The 20,615-nt window shown below is 38.4% G+C and overlaps 1 protein-coding gene and 1 long non-coding RNA gene across 4 annotated transcripts in view; one reads left to right on the top strand and one right to left on the bottom strand.

Moving 5' to 3' along the window:
* EDIL3 (EGF like and discoidin domains 3) overlaps positions 1-20,615 on the top strand; it is a 458,492-nt gene that overhangs the window by 217,013 nt on the left and 220,864 nt on the right. For both annotated transcript variants that reach the window (XM_017893438.1, XM_017893439.1), the window contains one exon: positions 1,325-1,453. In XM_017893438.1, coding sequence (XP_017748927.1) covers positions 1,325-1,453 — 129 coding nt within the window. The remainder of the gene's footprint in view (positions 1-1,324; positions 1,454-20,615) is intronic.
* On the bottom strand, positions 13-20,450 carry LOC108543114 (uncharacterized). Of its 2 annotated transcripts, XR_001889470.1 has the most exons (4): positions 20,356-20,450; positions 20,078-20,174; positions 6,039-6,135; positions 13-104 (listed from the first exon to the last, which is right to left on the bottom strand). It is a non-coding gene; the product is annotated as an uncharacterized LOC108543114 (long non-coding RNA). The 2 variants fall into 2 exon arrangements; XR_001889469.1 differs by lacking the exon at positions 13-104 and having other exon boundaries at positions 5,944-6,135.

The raw sequence follows: 20,615 nt of genomic DNA, 5'->3' as shown, positions 1-20,615 counted from the left end.
TTTGTCTTTTTTCATCTCCCAGGGAGAACTTTTCCTTCCTTCAACTTGACTCTTCCCTTCTTCAGGATCTCAAGTCTGGATTCTGTCCTGAGTCAATTAACATCCTGCAGGAAGAAGACAATAAGATGGAATTAAAAGTGTTAAAGATTTTTAGGGGGGAATGTCTGTGAGGGACAAAGGGGAGAGAGAGCAAGAGTAGATAGGATGAGCCTACAGACTGTGACACAGCCTGTCACTTTGAAGGGAGAAAAGGAAGGAGAGAACATTGCATAGAAAAAGTCTCAAACCGCTATGGTTTTAAGAAAAATCTCAGCCACACCAGTGGGGCACCTCAGAGTACAGAATGTTCATTAGAGAAATCCCAGGTCAGGCATGACTGGCCCAGCTAACTCTATGCCCCTTTGGTATTTAATTTTTGGCTGGGGAGCCTGGCCTTGAAATAAATGCTGCCACAGCAGATCCTGTGGTTCAGTAGTTGGATGTTGTCGGCTAACCACACTCCTGGCAGCTGGTTTTCTCCAAGAGAGCTCTGAGCAGCACCACACTTTCATTAGCAGCCACAGTTACTAAATAATCTGCTGTTACTTTCTCAAAGTTTAAAAATGGCCATCAGCCCCTCTTCTCTAAGTATGCAACTTTTGATGAACTGCTCCTTTTAGATTGGCAGAAAATATGCTTCCCCAGAGGTATGTTCCACCATAAACTCATAGTCTATAAAAGCTTTGCAACCAGCTATCCAATTCACTTGGTTTGTGTGGTTACAGCCATATGCTACTTGCACCAGCAGAGGGACAAAAAATTGTGGAGTTGTGAATGCAACTCCAGAAATTGCTATTCAGTATTACGTTTTAAATTTTTTTTTATTTTTATATTATTATTATGCTTACTTTTTAAACACACAGTATTACTTTTGAAACACACAGGAGTATTCTACAATTCAGAAATTTTAATATCTAATTTACTACTAATAATTTTTTGAGTGCTTTACAAGTGACAGACACTGTTCCGGGTATTTTATATGTATGAACTCTTTTCATCTGTATTATAACCTCTTAAGGCAAATGTTTTAGTATTGACATTTAACAGAAAAGGAAACAGGCACAGAGAAGGTATGTATATATCTCAAGACTGCATGACTGTGAAGTGGTAAAACCAAGATCCAAACCCAGGCCATTAGTCTCCAGAGCTCATACAACCAGTACATTTCCTATGCTACTAATATCCAGAACACTTTTTTCAGTAAAATTATTAATTGTAAAATGTTGACTTAATGCCGACTTTTAAGAATATGCATCAAGCAGAAATATTTTTTTCTGTCTTTCAGGTCCCTGCATTCCTAATCCATGCCATAATGGAGGAACCTGTGAAATAAGTGAAGCATATCGAGGTGACACATTCATAGGCTATGTTTGTAAATGTCCCCAAGGATTTAATGGGATTCACTGTCAGCACAGTAAGTTATTCATAGTCATTGTGCTTTTATTATTATTGATTACAAAGTATACAAGCCATAGTCATTCTTGTTTGTAGTAGAATCATAGAATCTTAGAAGTAGAAGAGAGCCCTGGCATTTGGCTAATGCTGCTTCTCTCCCATGGATTATACCATGGCCACAGCAGAGGACTCCTAGACTGTATTTCAATCCTCCCAGTGGCATGGGAGGCTTGTAGTCTTCTGGTCAGCCCTTTTTATTAATGCCCCACCATCCTTGCCAAAAGTTGCACTTGACATTAAACTGATATCTGTCGTCTCTTTCATGTTTGTCCTAAAGTCACATCCTTTAAGTTTTCCAAAAATTATTCTGGTGATTAGGTTCAGAGATGATACCCAGAAAAAAAAAAAAAAACCTGCCACCCTGCCCTTAAGCCAGTTTTCTCCTTCTTACATGTTGGCATTTTTAGTGTGAAAATCTTTGAATGCTCAACAAATATACTACCTGCACTTCTTTGTTTAATCCCAATTCTTATTTATCTTGGAAGGTTAAAGAAAATAGATCCCACTAGTGATGATTTCTTCTTAGAAGGAGGGATGAACATAATTGCCAAATAAATAGTGTGGTGCCTTAGTGCTATAGGTGTTCAGCAAGCAGAGGGGCCACAGCCAACTCTAAGCTGTCAGGGAGATTTCTCACAGAGGTTGCCACATGCGAGCTGAGTCTTGAAGGAGGGACAGAATGTTGATCAGAGACAGGGGAATGACACATAGTAGGAAGAGTGAGGAAGGAATAGGCAAGCCATGATTTCTGTATCGATGGGTAAGACAATGGTATTAAGAACAATAAGGCAAAGCTGGATTTGTCAGCTAGAGCTGGATATCCAAGCATCAGAAAAAACAGAGCGCCTTCTGGCTTTGTGATTTTTGGGAGTATCTTGTACTTTTCTGGAGACATGCCATGGCCAAAAGTTTGTAGAATTTCCATAGAAGCCTATTGTAGTGCATGGGCATGTGTGCTTTGTACAACTGCCATCTAAACTGCTTGTAATTGTCCCTAAAAGCTCAGATCACCAACAAAGAAATGAAAGGCTGTGGATGTTTCTCAGGTTGGGCCCAGAGGTGCCAAGTCTAGGTCTCCCTAATGGTAGCATCACTGCTCAGCCTTCACACATGGACACTTCAAAACAGCCCTGGAAAGATAGACATAGAAGCCCAGAATCTCAGGAGCCTTGACGTTCACTTAATCCCACGAAGACAATATTACTTACCCTTACTTACCTTGTGATGTGGTATCAGAAGCAGTGCCCAGAAGGAAACAGACTGGCCACCCCAATGGAGCCCCTTAATTCTGAGCTTCTTGTATATAGCACACACACTTACAGAGGATGCCTCTGGAAGAATCGGATTTTCATGCTGGGCTGCTGTCCAGTGTTCAGAAGCAAGTCTTATACCTAAGGTCATATTATCCTAACTTCCTGTTTTTGTATGGGATCCAGGAGGCAGTAGGTGAGAGTATGTAAAGGCTTTATACTTAAAGTACAAGTATACTTAAAGGCTTACTGTTAGAATACATCCCTATTTGGAAGGACAATATGTGGAAGACATGTACAGAACCCTGATGTCACTTAAGTAGTTCACATTTACTAACTCTCCCACCATGACTTACTGTTGAAGTCAGAGTGAAGTTGAGGCCTGCCCTTAAACCAAGAGTTGAGAAACTTTAAATGTTAGTTCTAATTAACAATATCTATACAGTGGTACAAAATTGTTTTCACATTTCTAGACCTTGTTTTCTTCCTGTTGGGAAGGTCAGGTTAGTTTTAGTTATCTTTAATGGCCTGGAAGTCCCATTGAAGACATCGAGTCATCATTTGTCTTTTTTTTTTTTTTGGTTATATAAGTGAGGCTGCTCCAGAAGGGTGTTAGCAAGTATGTGTCCACCTGCGTCTGACTCCTACACATAATTGGCCATGAATTCTTTCTAGAGGACTATCAGGTTTGGGAAAACAGAATAAATAAATAATTTTTTTCCCCATTCTCCATGGTGGAAAATCCAAGTCTTTTATCTCATAGCTTCATACTATATTCAAACAAGCTTATAAATTCATATAATTTTGTTGAATTTCAAAAGTTACTTCAAAGCACAAAGAAATCTTTCCCCTTAATACATCTAACCACCCCCACAACAATATTTTAAACCCATATTAGGAATTGCATTGGGAAGCCCAAGGCTGAGAGATTCAATTCAGAACTTGGATTTTGTTGTCTAAACCACCTAGTCCCTATTTTCTTCATTGCATTATTAGAAGCAACAGAAAACAGAGGAAAAAGGACTGGATTTGGAAGCAGAAACCTAGATTTGAAGCCTTACCTTTACAGTTATTAAATAAGTGACCCTGAGCCGGTCATTTGATCTTTCTGTGATTTCAGACATACAAATTGGAGAATTGAACTGGAAATAGATGGTCTTTGGTTCATATAAACCATGAGTATTATGAATAAATGGATAGCTTACTCACTGTACAAAGGTTAGCAAGCCTTCCTCTTTATAGATGAAATTGAAAGGGATGATATATTGAGAAAGCAGCTATAGAAGTGCTAGGGGCCCTGGAAGCTTCCTCAGCTAGGAAAAACAGAAAAACAGCTCTTTAAACTCTTGTAAGGATTGCTAGGTATCTGGGTTTGTTTTTCATGGTGGTAATAGTTTTAGGACCTAGATATTTAGAACCTTGCTACTCAAACTGTACTCGTGCATCAGGATCTTCAGGAAGTTTATTAGAAATGCAGATAAACAGGCATCACCTGAAATCAACTGAATCAGAATCTGTATTTCAAAATAATTCCTGGTTAACTCTCATACACATTGAAATTTGAGAAATGCTGTATAAGGCTTTGAATAGCCAAAAATGATAGTTTCATGGCTGAGCAACTGTCATATTCAGTTACATAACAATAAATATAGGCAAAATATTTAAGGTTTGTGAAAAGCAAAACTATACTGAAAATCAATAAAAATGAAAGTTGTACAAATATAGCGTGAACATTTCATTTGTAAAAAGAAATTTAAACAATTCTTCAGACAGCTATGTTGAGGGGACTTTTAAATTTTGTCCTTTATGACAGAATGTTAACTAAATGTCTTTTGGAAAATAGCTAGACATTTAAAGGACTTTAAATTTCATGATACAGGAGTGACAAATATATAGTTAATAGGTCTATTTTAACAACTTTTTTATCAATATGTGACAAATTAGAAAAAAATATTTCCAGCATCAGCATTATTACCTACATATGCTTTTTAAAATGTTTTTGGGATTTTATCATTAATAGACTTAACTTTTAGAGCATTTTAAGTTTACCAAAAAATCGAGCAGAAAGTGCACAGTCCCATATATCCCTCCTCCAACATAATTTCCCTTATTAACATCTCTCATTGCTGTGGTACATTTGCTATCACTGATGAACCAGTACTGATACCTTATTACTAAAGGCCATAGTTTAGGGTTCACTCTTTGTATTGTATAGTTCTATAGGATTTGATATTTGTATCATATCATGTATCTACCATCACAGTATCATACAGCGCAGATTCGCTAAACTAAAAATCCCCTGTACACCTATGTATCATTTCCTACTTATCTCAACCTTTGCAACCACGGATCGTTTTACTGTCTCTGTAGTTTTTCCTTTTCTGGAATGTCATGTAATTGAAATCACATAGTATGTAGCCTTTTAAGACTGATATTAAGGTTCCTCTGTGTGTTTTTAGGACTTAATCGTTTATTTACTTTTACCTCTGAGTATTAATCCATTTTATGGGTGTACCATAGTTTATAAATTCGGCATTTGAAGAATATCTTGGTTACTTCTAGTTTTGGGCAATTATAAATAAAGCTGCTGTAGACATTCATGGCAGGTTTTTGTGTGGACATAAGTTTTCAACTCATTTGGGTAAATACCTAGTAGTGCAATTTCTAGATCTTATGGTAAAAGTCATTCAATTTTGTAAAAGAACCTTCAAATGGTCTCCCACATGGTCGTTTTGTATCCTCACCAGCAACGCATGAGAGTCCCTGTGTTTTACATCCTTACCAGCACTCATTGTGTTTTGGATTTCAGCTATCAGATGTCCTTTTTATGGTAATGAAAGTAGCATGAGGTTATAACTTTATAAGAATAATGATTAGTATTGGATTTGGTATAGAATTACTACATTTATATATATATATATATACACACACACACATACATACACACACACACACATATGTATATTTTCAAATGCCATAGAAGAATGTGAAACATACACATGCATGTGCTCACACACAGGCATACACACACACACACATATATATACATACACATCTCTGTGTGTGTAAACTATAGAATGAATTGAGCACCAAAATTGTCTACAGGTCAAACTTTTGAAAATCATTTTTAAGCAAGCAGTTTTGTGCTGTCGGCTGCATTTGGGACTGGCTAGAGTGATTATTTTTTATTTATTGCCTGGTAACAAATGTAATGCCATAGGGAAAGGCTGTTTCTTCACTCCCAGAACTCTTTCCCAGCTTCCCACAGAAGGCATGCTATATGTTCTTCTTTACCTTTGCACAGCTCCACAGACTTTGATTCATTTTAAGAACACATTTTCTTCGTTCCTACTTTTCAAGAAAGGAAGGCTGATCTGGGAGCCCACTGAGCCTGGAAAGAAACAGGACAGTTCAAGAGAATTGGCCCATGTTATCACATTAGCTCAAGATAGAAAGCTTCCATACACACACACACACACACACACACACATATACACATATATATATATGTGTGTATATTTACCACCGATAAAGTTGGCCAGAAAAAAAAACAATCAAAATCTCCCCTCTTTTTGTATATTCTAACTACTTTAAGTCAGTTTGGTCTTAATTTTATATTAGTGATTAATGCAGTCACACATTTAACCAATATTTATTGGGGTCATGAGTCCCTTTTGTAACTTCCATATTTTACTTTTCTCAGAGTTTTTCAATGATATTTGCTGTTTTCATGATCATTCTTAATTGCATTAAACACATATTTGGCAATTACATGCTTTGTCTTCTATGTTACACTTGTTAAACATGTAGATTACTGGCCCCACTTCAGCTCTATTGAATCAGAATTTTTGGTTGGTACCCTGAATTTAGTTAAAAGCATCCATATGATCCTTCAGTACACCAAACTTGAGGATTACTGACTTAAGGAATGACCACTATCTTCAATCTCCAAATGATACTGGAGGAACCATGCTGTGAGGGGAGGAATTCTGGTCGGACCTGAGTTTCTGCTGCAGCTCTATCTTGGTGAGCTGATGAAGCATCAGTTGGCATTTAATGGATCTGTGCCTAAGGTTTCTCATCTAGTAAATCAGTTCACTTCAACAAGCACTGACTGAGAACTTCACACCATTGAGTGTGGAAATAACAGTTCTTTAAAAACTGCCATTAACAATCCTTTGTCCTGCTTCCCTAAACAGATGTTTGTTAAGATCAGATGAGGCATTTCCAAACATACTTTACAAGCTTTTAAAAGTTAGGTATGCCTAATGGACTAATACTTTAAAATATAATGGGGATTCCTACTGGTCTTTACTTTTCCCTTCCTTTAAAACAATTTTTTCAGGAAACATTTTTTGTTGTAAGGCAGGGGAGGCTCAGGCACACTATGTACCTCCATGCTTTTCTAGAATTCCTCTTATTATTAATTCTTACTTTAAGTTACTCTTTATAATTTTAACTTGATGGCTTCTTTTAGCTTTTTGTTGTGTTGGATTGCCATTAATGTCAGTGGGGATGACACCACTTTGAGAGGCCAGAGAAGAGACCCAGAATGAGGCAATGAGACATGGGGTTTATTGAGACATGGAGGTTACATACAGTGTGGTCCTGTAGCAGCGGGCTGGACAGAGCTGCCACCATCTACAGAAAGCATGCAGTGTAAATAGCATTTTCACTTAACACCCTCCACCTGGCAATCTCAACCTAGCTTAAGATGTTATTGCTATCAGGTGCATTTACCATACACCTCAGCTCAGCATCTCCTTGAATGGCCCTCACATTTTTATCATATCATTCTTCTGTGATTTCCCCGGCACCAGGTATGCAGAGAACCATTGCGGCCAGATGTGGCAGCAGCAATACAAACTACAACAAAAAACAAGTAACAATCACACTGCAAAGATAGTTCTTCCAAGCACTTGGGAGTTGATCCTGGACATGCCATGGCAGGCCCATGGTGGAGAGTGGCAGCTCTCCATAGGCCTAACAGTCTGTCTTGTTCGAGAGAGGGGCCACAGCCTGTGCCCAGTCAGTGAAGAGGTTAGCTGCCTACCATCTAACCAGATGACACCCAAGCACCTGACCAAAAAGCCTGAACTTTGGACCCTTTCTGAATCAACCATCCATCCTCCATTTGCCTAATGGGACAACAAAGTGGGGGCTGCAGCCGACTGGCTGGAAAAAAACTTAGAAACCAGCATATCATCAGTGCAATGGAAAATAGGTACCCCCTCCATTCCATAACCATCTATTGCTGTTATAGACCCTTGGAAATGATGAATGTTACCATACATGAGAGTGCATTCTACTCTAGTATCCACTAGGGCAAGCACAGCCTATTCTTAGGTGTCCAATGTATAGTTAGTTCTACATATGGCCTCTGGTCCTCAGACACCCTAGCCACCATTGCTCCCATCAGAAATTTGAAGCCTTGGCCTTCATCCAAGTCTAAAGGTGCCTACTCCTGCCATCCCTCTGCAGGAGAGGGGTGGACTGAGCCTGAGGCTCTTTAGAGAACCTCTGTTCTAGCTTGAGCTTCTGCCATAGTCTGACCAAGACAGCATCAGGCTGTCTTCACCATCACAGTAGGCATTCCTGCTAGCATGCCATGCCATATCTTCAACAGGCCACCCTGATGGGCCCCTCAACTGTGTCCTTTCCCTCGGCTCCTTTGTCTTTCATCCCAGCAGTGCACCACCACCCCCCGCCAACAACCACACCCACAGACGAGTGCACCATACCTTTGGTTTGGCAGGGACTCTTAGATGGTGCCTTTCATGCCAGCAAGAAAAGTTCATTGCTGGGACCTTGGCAATGCTGAGCATAGATAGCATGCTTCACTCCTAATTCCTGGAGGAGCGCCCTGCAATTCCTCCATAGTCTGTCATCACAAAGGCCACGTGGGGACGTCTCCTTCACTTGCCCTGGCTACCTTGCAGCAACACTCACCCAGCTTAGGAAGGGGATGGCCCCATCTCCATTACTGGCACCACAGAGGTGCTGCGTCAAGGTCGGGTGGTTTGTGATGGACGCCATTTTGCCATTTTACTCATCTCAGTTCTGGAGAGTATAATAGCCTCTGCCGCCGTGTTCTACAGATGCAAAAGCCACCCCATCATTGACTCTCTACCCTTCTGCCTGAACCTATTTTTTATGTCCACCAATTCTACAGTGGGGTCGTCCCACATTGTGGTGTGCTGCTGTCTTCCCGGGGGTGGGGGAGGGGCAGGGGTGGCGGCAGTCGTGCGACTCTGCTTCCAGTGGGTGCAGGGGAGTTGGTGACTCTTCATATAAGCTACCTGACAAGCTAGGGTCTCCATTTTGTCTGGCACCTCTTTGTAGTCACAGCTCGTCCTGCAACTGGCAGACCCTCACCTGCACCATGAGCTCAGCCTCTATGGCTGCTTGGAGCAGCATAAGAAGCCGCCAGCCAACTGTAACTTCCACAGCTCAGGCATCTGACCCTCACTCAGTCAGATCCACACTCTGCAACAACTCTCCCAGACCGTTCAGCGTTTTCAAGACACCTCCATCCTCAAGCGCGGGGCCCCATCCATCAAGTATAGCAGCTACCAGGCCCCACATAGACATACATGGCCAGTCTAGGATTTATCTCAGATTTCTCCTTCTCAGATCCTATCTTCTGGGCACTCATGGAGTTTTCTTACCTCCTGTTGTCATGCTGGACCTCCGTTTACTTTAGTAGGGATGGCACTGGGTTTGAGAGGCTGAAGAGCAAACCCAAAGGCAGCAAAGGAGACAGGGTGTATCAAGGGGAAATTACATAGGGTGCTGCTCAGTGGCAGTAGGCTGGACAGGAGAGCCACCACTGCCTGCAGAAAGCATGCAGTTAATACAGTATTTTACACTTAATGCCCTCCAACTGGCAACCTCTACCTAGCTTGTCATTGTTGTTGGGTGCATATGCCATGCAGGGTCATTCTTAGGATATGCTTAAGTTATTGCTATCAGGTGTATCTACGGTACGCTGGTGGTTGTACAGTATACTTTTCCACTAGAAAACCAATATTCCCTAATAAAGAATTAATCTCATTCTTTCCTTTTGTTCTTTCGTGTGTGTGTGTGTGTGTGTGTGTGTGTGTGTGTGTGTGTTTTGTTTTCTTTTTTTAAGACAAAGTTTCTATCACCCAGGCTGGAGTGCAGTGGTGTGCAATCCTTGCTCACTGCAACCTCCATTTCCTGGGCTCAAATGATCTTCCCACCTCAGCCTCCCTAGTAGCTGGGACCATAGGCGTGCCACCACGCTGAGCTAATTTTTGTATTTTTTATATAGTCAGGATTTCATCATGTTTCTCAGGCTGGTCTTGAGCTCCCGGGCTCAAACAATTCCCCCACCTTGGCCTCCCAACGTGCTGGGATTACAGGTATGAATGACCATGCCAGGCCAAGAATTCACTTCAAAACTGTAAATTTTACCTGAAGTTATCACTGACACTTGCAAACTATATAACAATATTGGTGAAATAAAGACCTCCAAAAAGGCTTCCAAAATAGACTTGTCTCCAACCCTAGAAGATTTTCAGACTGGAATTGAGAAATTTTCCTGCTTTCCAATGGTTTTGCTGGTCAGTGTGAGACACTTTAACTCTGTAAACCAAAGGCTGTCAAACTTGCTGTGCATATGAATCATGTGGGGGTCTAGATAAGTATACAGATTCTTCTTGCCAATCTGTAGAGATTCCAACTTAATAGTTTTGGAGCCAGGTCTGACTATTTAATAAGGACCCTAATGAAAGTGATGCAAATGGATCTAGAACTCTGGTTTTCAACCTTGGCTACACATTAGAGTCACCTGGAGCATTATAAAAAATACCAATGCCTGGCTCTCACCCCAGAGATTCTGACTTATCTGGACTATGGTATAGGCATTAGGAGTTTAAAAACCTGCCCAGAAAATTCTAATGTACAACTAAGACTGAAAATCAGTGTTCTAGAACCATATGTGAAGGGTTACAATGCCTTAAAGAAACTAAGTGCAGAAATAGTCAAAGAGAAATCAAGCTTGGGATAGGTTATTATAATCCCACACTGAATGTGTGATCTCACAACCTCATTGAATTCAACCTTTATTTGAGATAATGGAAATTGTCTTATAGCAAAAACCCCAAAATGATTAAAAGAATCAGTGCAGAAAAATATATTAGCTTACTACTTTTAAAATCTAACCCTCACTTAATCAGATCCACCCTCTGCAGCAACTTTTAGCCCGTAACCTATCTATAATAGCCAGAGTTCCAAGGCATTTTTATTTTCTTGTTTTTCTCCTTTGGCTGGAAACCAACAAAGAACATTGTCATGGCAGACATATATAATAGCTATTTGCACAAATGCACTAGTCCAGTATAGACACAAAGCTTGTGATTTTTATAATACTCAGATATGCATAAAATCCAAAATATTTGAAAATTGCTACTTTAGATTAGCAGTAAAACATTTTCTGTCTTCTGTTATTTATTTTAATATGATTGCCAGAAAACAATAATCTCAGAACAAAAATATGTTAGACACATTTTGCCAGAAGATTATACTCATGAAGCTGGTGTATTTGTATTAATAGGCCTGAACTTCTAAAACTGATTCAGCCAGGCGTGGTGACTCACAGCTGCAATCCCTGCACTTTGGGAGGCTGAGGCAGGTGGATCACCTGAGGTCAGGAGTTCAAGACCAAACTGGCCAACATGATGAAACTCCGTCTCTGCTCAAAATACAAAAATTAACCAGCCATGGTGGTGCGCACCTGTAATCCCAGCTACTCTGGAGGCTGAGGCAGGAGAATTGCTTGAACCCAGGAGGTAGAGGTTGCGGTGAGCTGAGATCGCACCACTGCACTCCAGACTGGGCAACAAAATGAGACTCCGTCTCTAAATAAATAAATTAATTAATTAAAATAAAATAAAATAGAATTGATTCATAATTTTACATTGAAGCAGAAATAGTATTATAAATGTAGTTTTTAAAAAAATTGCATGTGATTCAAATTTCCTAGGCCTTCCAGCCAAAGGTGGTACTGATTTCTAAATTACTGTTGCTCTTAGTTATCATCTTCCAAGTAAGTTGCTTAGATAGGACTTCATTCTGCCCTAAAGTCTTCCCCAACCATGTCAGGAAATAACTTACTTATTTATCCATTTGATAAATATTTAATGAGAGCTTACTTACTGTTTTGTCAGGGTGCCACTGCTGTTGTTCTGACCTTGAACATGGTGATAAGGGAAGACTACTCTGCTCTCTGCTAGTGGCCATCTAGCCAACTAAAATTGTACATGGTCTAAGGTCAAGGTCAAGCCTAGCCGTTTTAATGGCATTGGGTCTTCCTATGTTCTTGGGATTTGGAAAGACATGTGTCTTTTCCCAGAACCTCCTAAATCTTTTTGTGAACACAGTTGCTCAGTCTTTCTTCCTTAACTGCTCTTTCATTTGGGGTTCAGATATCTCAGGCTGTTTGGGAACAGATACTATGGCCACACCTCTCTTATTCTCATCTCTACTGTCTTTCCCAGGAAATCATTTTTCAGTCTCATTTCTCCTGGAAGGGCAGCGACAAACAAGAGAATAAATCTTCATGAGGATCTGAAGCTCACTTGTACAACAAATATGCTATTAACTCCCTACTCAGTGCCAAGCACTAATCTGGATAGTGGAATATAGCACTGAACCAAAATAACCAAATCTCTGCTGTCATAGAACTTGATTAATGGAGAAAAGGATAATGAAAATGTGACACAGGCATTACCATACGGCCCAGCAATTACACTCTTGGGCATTCGTCCCAGATAAGTAAAAAGTTAGAGTTCACACACATACCTGTACCTGGATACTCAAAGCAGCTTTATTTGTAATAGCCAAAATACAGAATTGCACAGATGCCCTTCGACAGGCGAATGGTTAAAAAAACTGTGGTACATACATACCATGGAATTGCTACTCAGCAATGCAATGAAGGACCTATTGATACATACAACAACTTAGATAAATCTCCAGGAAATTAAGCTGAGTGAAAAGAAAAGTCAATCCCAAGAGAATACATACTAGATGATCCATTTAATTACATTTTTGAAATGATGAAGTTTTAGAAATGGAGGATAGATTAGTGGTTTCTAGATGTTAGGGACAGAGGGAGGTGAGTGTAGTTATAAAAGGGCAACATGAGGTTCCTTGTGTTGGAACCATTTAGTATATTGACTGTGATGACACATACAAAAACCTACATATGTGATACAATCTTATAGAGCCTAATTACATACACATATCAATGTAAGTAAACCAAGAGAAATCTGAATAAGACTGTACTCTCATAGTAATGTCAATATTTTGGTTCTGTTTTTATACTGTAGTTTGTCAAATGTTAACCATCGAGGATAACTGATTAAAGTATACATGGTATTTCTTTGTATTATAGTTTTTCAAATGGATATGAATCTATAATTATTCCAATTAAAATTTCAATTAGAAATAACAGCACCGCAGTGCATAATAACAAGTTTTGTTATGTTTTGTAAGAATGGAGATTATGGAGCAAAGGGATGTGAGTGCTGTTTTAGAGCTTGGCCAAAGAAACTTGCTCCTACCAAGTAACAAGCAGAGATGTGAATGAAGTCAGGGGGTCAAGCATGTGAATCACAAGGATTAGCAAGTATTGAATCCTAAGATGGGTATGCGTCTGGAGCATTGTAAATGAGTAAGAGGGTGGGCAGAAAGAGGACCTGAGCAATAGTCAAGGTCTTATAAGGCCTAGAGAGGACTTTTAGTTTTATTGTAGTTGTGGAATTGTAATTGTGGAAGCACACTTTTGGAAGGTAGACAGCAAGGGAGTAAATGAACTAATTTCTATTTGGAGAATGATTCTGGCTGATGGTAGGTTCAGGTGGAAGAGTGGAACCTTGCAACCACCTGGGAGGTGATGGTGGCTTGGACCAAGGTAGTAATGAACACTTGGGAGGAGCTGAACAATGTTCATATTTGAAAAATAGTTTGAAGTCAATTATGACCAGCATCATAAATATTTATGGGATATTTTTGTTAATGAATTTCAGAGCATTATAATTATTTCTCTTTTACCTAACTTTTTACTATAGATGTGGGCAGTGTAATATACTGTTCTTATAATTTCAAGTGTGCATTGTAATTGCCACTTTTTCTAACTTTCAACAGCATCATTGAGATAGAATCTAGAAATTTAAAGAGAAATAATACATATGTTCACACATATATAGGTATGTACAGATACAAGGAATGTCTTAAATATGTACGATGCTATTTAAGATGTTGAATTTTTAATTTTTGATATCTTTAAAAGACCCATAAAATTGGTTGTCTTTAGATATATTGTGTGTTACTTTATCTTTCACATCGGCTAAGTCATGAGAGTGTAATGCAGTATGTTTTAAAGACAACATTATTACAGAAGTATGTAAATCAAGAGTAATTACATGCTAAACTACAACAAAGATTTTGAAAAATAGAGCATCATTTACATTTGAATAATAAATCTGGAAATCAGAATTGCATAGAGTGAATATTTACTAATGTCGGCCTTTAGAATGTAATATTTACTAATGTCAGCCTTTAGAATGATTGATTTTGCTCTCAACATTCTAATTTATTTTACAGTTATGCCATAGCCTAAAAGTTTAGATAAATTTAAGGCAGTGTATCATTTGGAAATAAATAGAATATTCAGGAGCTTTTAATCATTTTATATGATATATCTTAAATTGCAATATTTCCAAATGAGAATTATTCTCTCCTTGACCATCTGAAAGTGCTTTTGGTTGGTAAGTAAAGAAATTGTTTCTAACTTTTCTAAATAAAGTGAGTGCAGTTTATTTGGATAATGACAGCATGGTTGTTTAAAGAGCTGAGAATTTAAATGTAGAAAAGACTTAAACTTCCATTCCTTCTATACTCTTAACAAATCATATCAACTTTAAGTAATGATAATAACAGGTCTTGGTTATTATCATTGGTAGAAATAACTGGGCCACTTGCCTACTCTAAGGTCCCACTTGATATGATGCCCTGTCAATTTAATATATGTGATAGTGTTTTGTACAATTAAATGTTCTGTATGCTGATAAACTATCATTCTTGGTATTATTGGTTTTCAAAATACGTATTCTTTCATCATAGTAAAAGAAATCTGTACTAAAATAAAACAGAAATAGATACTGATTTTATCTGAGCTAAATTAGGCAGTGCAGAGGATGGAAACACCAGGTACCCAATTTAAAAAGTAACATCTTATAATTGAGAGTGTACACCTTCTCAGTGTCTGAGGTGAGAGGCAGGGAGAGAAGGAGGAAAAGAGAGAAGGGGAGAGAGAGGAGGGGTGTGGGAGTCTAGGGAAAGGAAGGAGCAAACTCATGAATGCTATTGTTCTGGTTCTACACATTCCAATCAAACTCCTTAGAAGAGTTACCTATACTCAATGTCTCCTGCATGCTCTGTGATTAGTTTAAGTACACATCCAGATTTTGATCACCTCTTACCACCTTCACTTCTTCCCTAAGGCAGCATTATGCACTATGACGTGCTCCTAATGATTTTGCTGACTTTACACTTGCTCCTAATTTATTCTCAAAACAAATCCAGACTGATACCTTCAAATATATGTAATATTAAGTCATTTCTGTGTTTAAAACCTCCCATGGTTTTGTAGTGCACTTCAAGCAGAATCAAAAGTCTTTATAGTGACCAAAAATAACCTGACATGCCCCATTCCTGTTCATCTCTCTTGATCTTATATCCAACTATACTCCACCTTGCTGATTCTACTTTGGTCACACAGTTCTCTGATGACCTCAGATGTGCCAGTCTGGCTTCCAATCTGGGGCCTTTGCATTGTGATCCTTTACCTGGCCTCCTCTTTGTTAGATAACCATGATTCTTGCTCCCTTTCCTTTTCTTCTTAGATTTTAGCTCAAATAAGAATTTTCCAGAGTGGCCTCCTCCAGCTAACCCAAAGACAACAGCATTCTGTAACATCTTCCTCCACCATCTGTTTACTGTCCTTCTCTTTTACTCATCTTTATTTTCTTAGCAGTCATCACCATCTGCCACATTTTATATTTATTTTTTAATATTTTTCTTCTCTTTAGAAAGTAAGCATCTTTTCTAGAGCAGGGACTTGATTTGTTTACATTCTGCTGAAATTTGCTGTGCCTAAAAAGTACCTAGTTCATCATAGGTGCTTGATAAATATTTGTTAAGTAAACAAATGAATGAATGAGCCTCAGTGTGTTAACCAATAAATCATTTATTGTGTTATCTAACAGCCATCTATCTCCCATGATACTGGGCTTTGAAAAACATCAAACAAACAAACAAATAAAAACTCTTAAATAGTATGTGTCTTTAAGAGCTTATAAAATTAATGTGAAGAAAAATAATACTTCCTCTAACAAGAGTCCCATGGCCAAATAAGTTGAGGAGCACTGTACATTATCTCCGCCTTTTGGAGATCGTGAGATTGTCAGTGTTTATTAGATTTTTGGTGAATATGAGGAACCATGTAGTTTATAAAGATTGCTAAACAAATAATTGTTAGATAATTTTTAAAAAATTTTAAGATTGTTTAAATCAATTACTTGGAAGAGACAGGAGTGACAGTGGCATGGAAATTTCAAAATGGAGAGTGTAATTATTATGCAAAGGAGAGATGGCAGATGGAAACAAAGTGAGGCAGAAGCAAGAAAAGATGAGAGAGTTATTGTTAAATGATTGATAAATATGTAGGAGGCAAGGGTGGGTGGAACTGAAGGTTAATGCAGGGTTCTGTTGCATTTGCATACACACATGTTTTAATAACAAATACACAGTAGGAGGAACAGCCACCCATGCATAAACTGTCTACAAGCACTTATTCAGCACTTAGAATTGTCCCCAGAAATAGTGATTATGTTAATGTTGCCTTGCATGTGGTGCCATCCTTTGTCTAAAAGATGAACAGTGCTTTCCATCAAGATTATCGAGAGAGTCATTTGCCTCTCTTGCTGCTGGAGCTTGTGTCATTATTTGTTGTTTACAGTGAGGTCACTGTTTTTGTTGGAGTCGCTTTGCTTCTCATACCTTTAGTTCATTGTCAGCTACTATCTCCCAGTTGTGTATGCCTTAATACTACATTCTCACAGCCTAGGCAGTGAATCCTTCAAGAGCAATATTGGAAGGCAGGAGCTAGCAGCACTTAGAAGAGGAATGCAACACAAGAGTTGCCCTTGTGGGAAATGATGCCTTGAGAAATGGTAGTCACAAGTGAAAGGTAAAACAACGTAGAAGATGGTTTTGTCATAGATCAGATGGCTCTAAATATATCAGGTGTGTAGTTGCTTTTCTTATAGAACTCTAAATATCATCTGGTTAAAAAAAAAAAAAAAAAAAGGGAATATGGGAACAATTCAGTGCAAGGATCTTGTATTTGTCCGGCCGTGTACATATGAGATTATAAAGTTCCTGAGGACCGGAGTCTAGCTGTATGCTTTATTTACATTTTAATAGCAAGAAGCACAGTTAGGGACACCAGTTTCACCATCTGAACCTATCTCTTGCCCAGAATCTGACCCTGATCTAACTTCCTGAATTTATTTTCATATCCCCCTTTTTATATGAATGGTTCTCTAAAGTTAGCCACTTGCCATCCATCCTTCAAGGTCCTTAATTTCCCATTGTCCTGCCCTTGCTGATTTGCTTTCTGTGCCTGGAAAGCCCTTGCCCTTATCTCTCATCTGTAATGCCAGGCCCAGGTCCTCCAAAAATTCTCCTAGGATTCCTACTCCTTCCTCAGGCAGGAAAGTCCTCTTGCTTTCAACCTTGTAAGACACTTACTTCTTCATTCTTTCTCCCTTCTTTTGTGTTTATTTATATATTTCTCATCACTCCAGGCAGCTTAAAGATAATTTCTGCCTGAGTCATCTATGATTCCTGATCAAAACCTAGAATTGTGATCTGCACATAGTAGGTACTCAAAATATATTGGGTAAATGAATTTATGAATGAGTGAGTAACAAGAGCACAGTAAACACTTGTTTATGGTTTGACTACCAAAGCAGAGCCCTAGAGAACACCATGGTGAATTGCAACGGAGATCATTGTAATTGTCTTGTCTTTTGAACTCGACCAGTTGGGATTATTTGCCACTACTTGGCAGGGTTATGTGACTATTTTACGTACGGATTTTTCTCTTATATCTTCCAAGGGTGCCTGTCACATGGTAGCTGTACTATAAATATTTATTGAATGATTCAGTGCTAGGATATTTTAACAGTGTATTTTTAAATTTATTTTACTTAAATTCAAGGAAGCACATATTTATAATTTCTGAAGTATGAAGATACCAACGTCATCAAGTAATGAGAACTATAAAAGCTATTTTATCTACACAGACAAACTTAATGTTCAAATCCAGTAAGTATCCTAGTCTAGGTTCCTATTCCTCCCAATCATTTAGGATATCTATTTTTATTTTTATATTTACTCCCTTAATATGTAGGGATTTTACTGCAACCTGTTTTAACTGACTTGTGGAAAAAAGCAGGGCATATATTAAAAATAAATATGTTTTCAGATTCCTCCCAGTTGGATCTGCATATATGATGAGAAAATCACAGCACAGCATGTATAGCAGTAGTCCCTTATGGCCAGCTTCAGAGGTCCAAGTTGGCCTTCTTAAAAGCAGTCAATTATTACAAGCTTCTAAAGAGCTATGTATTAGTATAAATGATTCACCATATTTAAATACAGTAAAGCAATGGAATCCATTTAGAAGTTTATAAGGTAAAGTTTAATGACATTGTACTTTTGATGACAGAATAGTATTTGGGTGAAAATGGATAGCATTTTCTAGTATGAATAATCATTCTCAGTGTCTTCATTTAAGATGAAGTTAATTAAACTGCAAGTTTATACATATGTTTTGTTTACTTTTGTTTTTTGCTAAAACTTTCCTTATTCATTTTTCTACATATAAAAGATGTCACAATGTCCATGTTAATACCTTACTACTAACATTATTCTAACTTACGTAGATAGATTGACCTAAGACGGCTGATTTTGATCTTCAGTTACACTGATTAGCCTTTTAAGTTTTATTAGATAAATTTCTGGACTATCTATGACTTTTTTATTTATAAAGTCATCCGAGATATTTAGTATATTTTTGCATTTATGGTTTTAATATGTTAAAAGTAAGCAAACATGAAATTACCTTATTTCCTTGAAGTAACTTAACTCAGTGAGCTTTATTTTTTAATTGATATTTTGAACTCATAGGAATATAACTTATTTCAATTTATCTTTAAGGTATAGTCTTAAAAGAATGTAAATGACATTTTTATCTGAGAACACAGTCTTTCTCTTTCCTCTTTAGAGCAACTGAATTGAAGAAAAATATTTATTGCCAGCTATCTTTCTGCCATAATTTATGGCCTACAATTCTCAAATGGTTTAGAGAATATATTTAAAATGAACTTCCTGGTCATTTTCTGTTTTTCAGGGACTTTAAACATGATTTGGTTTGTCACCTAAAAGTAGTGTCACTCTTTGAGGTTCAAATTTCTTGCCCAACTTTTATTTTTAAAGTTTTCTCAAATACAAAGCTCAAAAGCCTTGGTGGATTTAAAAGCAAACTGTCTGTTTTCCCTAAATATTTACTTTTAAAAATGTGATTGATATTAAGTATGTTATTACTGATAAAGGAAGAAAAGCACTGTGGGAAGGTCAGAAAGAAAGAAAACACTAAACTTTTCCTTTTATTATTATGATGTTATATATTCAGTTACATATGGATTGCTGCTTCAGTGCCTTTCTTGGGAGGCCCAAAGACAAGAGGCTATGGCCTAAGCCGTACTCAATGGATTCAGATCAAGGACAGAGAAAAATATGGGGAATGGAGTACAGTTCTAGAATATGACAGGGAAAGAATGTGTGCGGATTTCCTGTGGGTCAGATGTGGACTTCTCAAAACCAAGAAGATGTGTTATCTTGGGAGGGATGGAGCCCAAGAGGAAAATCCAGAGAAGGTCCCTGAGCAATCAACGTGGTGCTTCAAGGGAATCCGGGACACGGAGCATAGAGGCCCATTAGAGAAGGCAGCTAGAAGTAAGGAATTCCTACTGATTAAATGTCATCACAGAACCTTCCATTGCCCCAGGAGAAAAGGAGCCCACAAAGCACATCTGCCAAATCCAGATCACCAAAGCTATGTTTCAACCTGACCATCAAGGATTTCATCTCATCCACTTTGGTACTGGAGATGTCAAAACAAACTAGAGAATGGAGGATGAGGTGGAATGAGAGAGGAGAATATCACCTTAACTCACCTCCCAGTTCCTTCCTTAGACACTGCCAGGAGGGACCTCTTGTTCTAGATCTCACATTGGAGATCTTGCTCTGGCTTTCTTCTGGAACCACTCCTCTCTATGGAGCAAGACATCCATGGGCACAAGGGAACATGCCCACCTGGAGACTTACTCCCCTTTCTAGACCATGCTCAAGATAATCCAGACCCCAGAATAGTCTGCCCAAATGGCAGAATACTTCCAGGCCCTTCTCCATATCTGTCCTCCCATGTGTCACTGTGTCACTAGTGGGCACACACCTGGGCTCAGTGACATGCCGTGGAATATCTGATTACTGCATGGGAAAGACAGTGCTCAGGTCCTTGGGCTTGGGTATCTGTAGAGAAGAGTGGGTTGAAAGCTATTTCTCTTATGGTCCTGAATTCTAAATTCTAAATTCCAGCCTAGTTCTAAATTTAGAGTTCTAAATTCCAACCTAGTCTTCCACATTGTTAGAAAGATAGGAGACAAATGTTTTAAATAATTTATTAGCCTTATGATAACTTATAATGATTTAGAA

This window comes from Rhinopithecus bieti, unplaced genomic scaffold (assembly GCF_001698545.2).
Source record: "Rhinopithecus bieti isolate Rb0 unplaced genomic scaffold, ASM169854v2 scaffold_23411, whole genome shotgun sequence".
Classification (NCBI taxonomy): domain Eukaryota; kingdom Metazoa; phylum Chordata; class Mammalia; order Primates; family Cercopithecidae; genus Rhinopithecus; species Rhinopithecus bieti.
The sequence above is the reverse complement of the archived record's forward strand: the minus strand, read 5'-3'. Positions and strand labels throughout refer to the sequence as shown.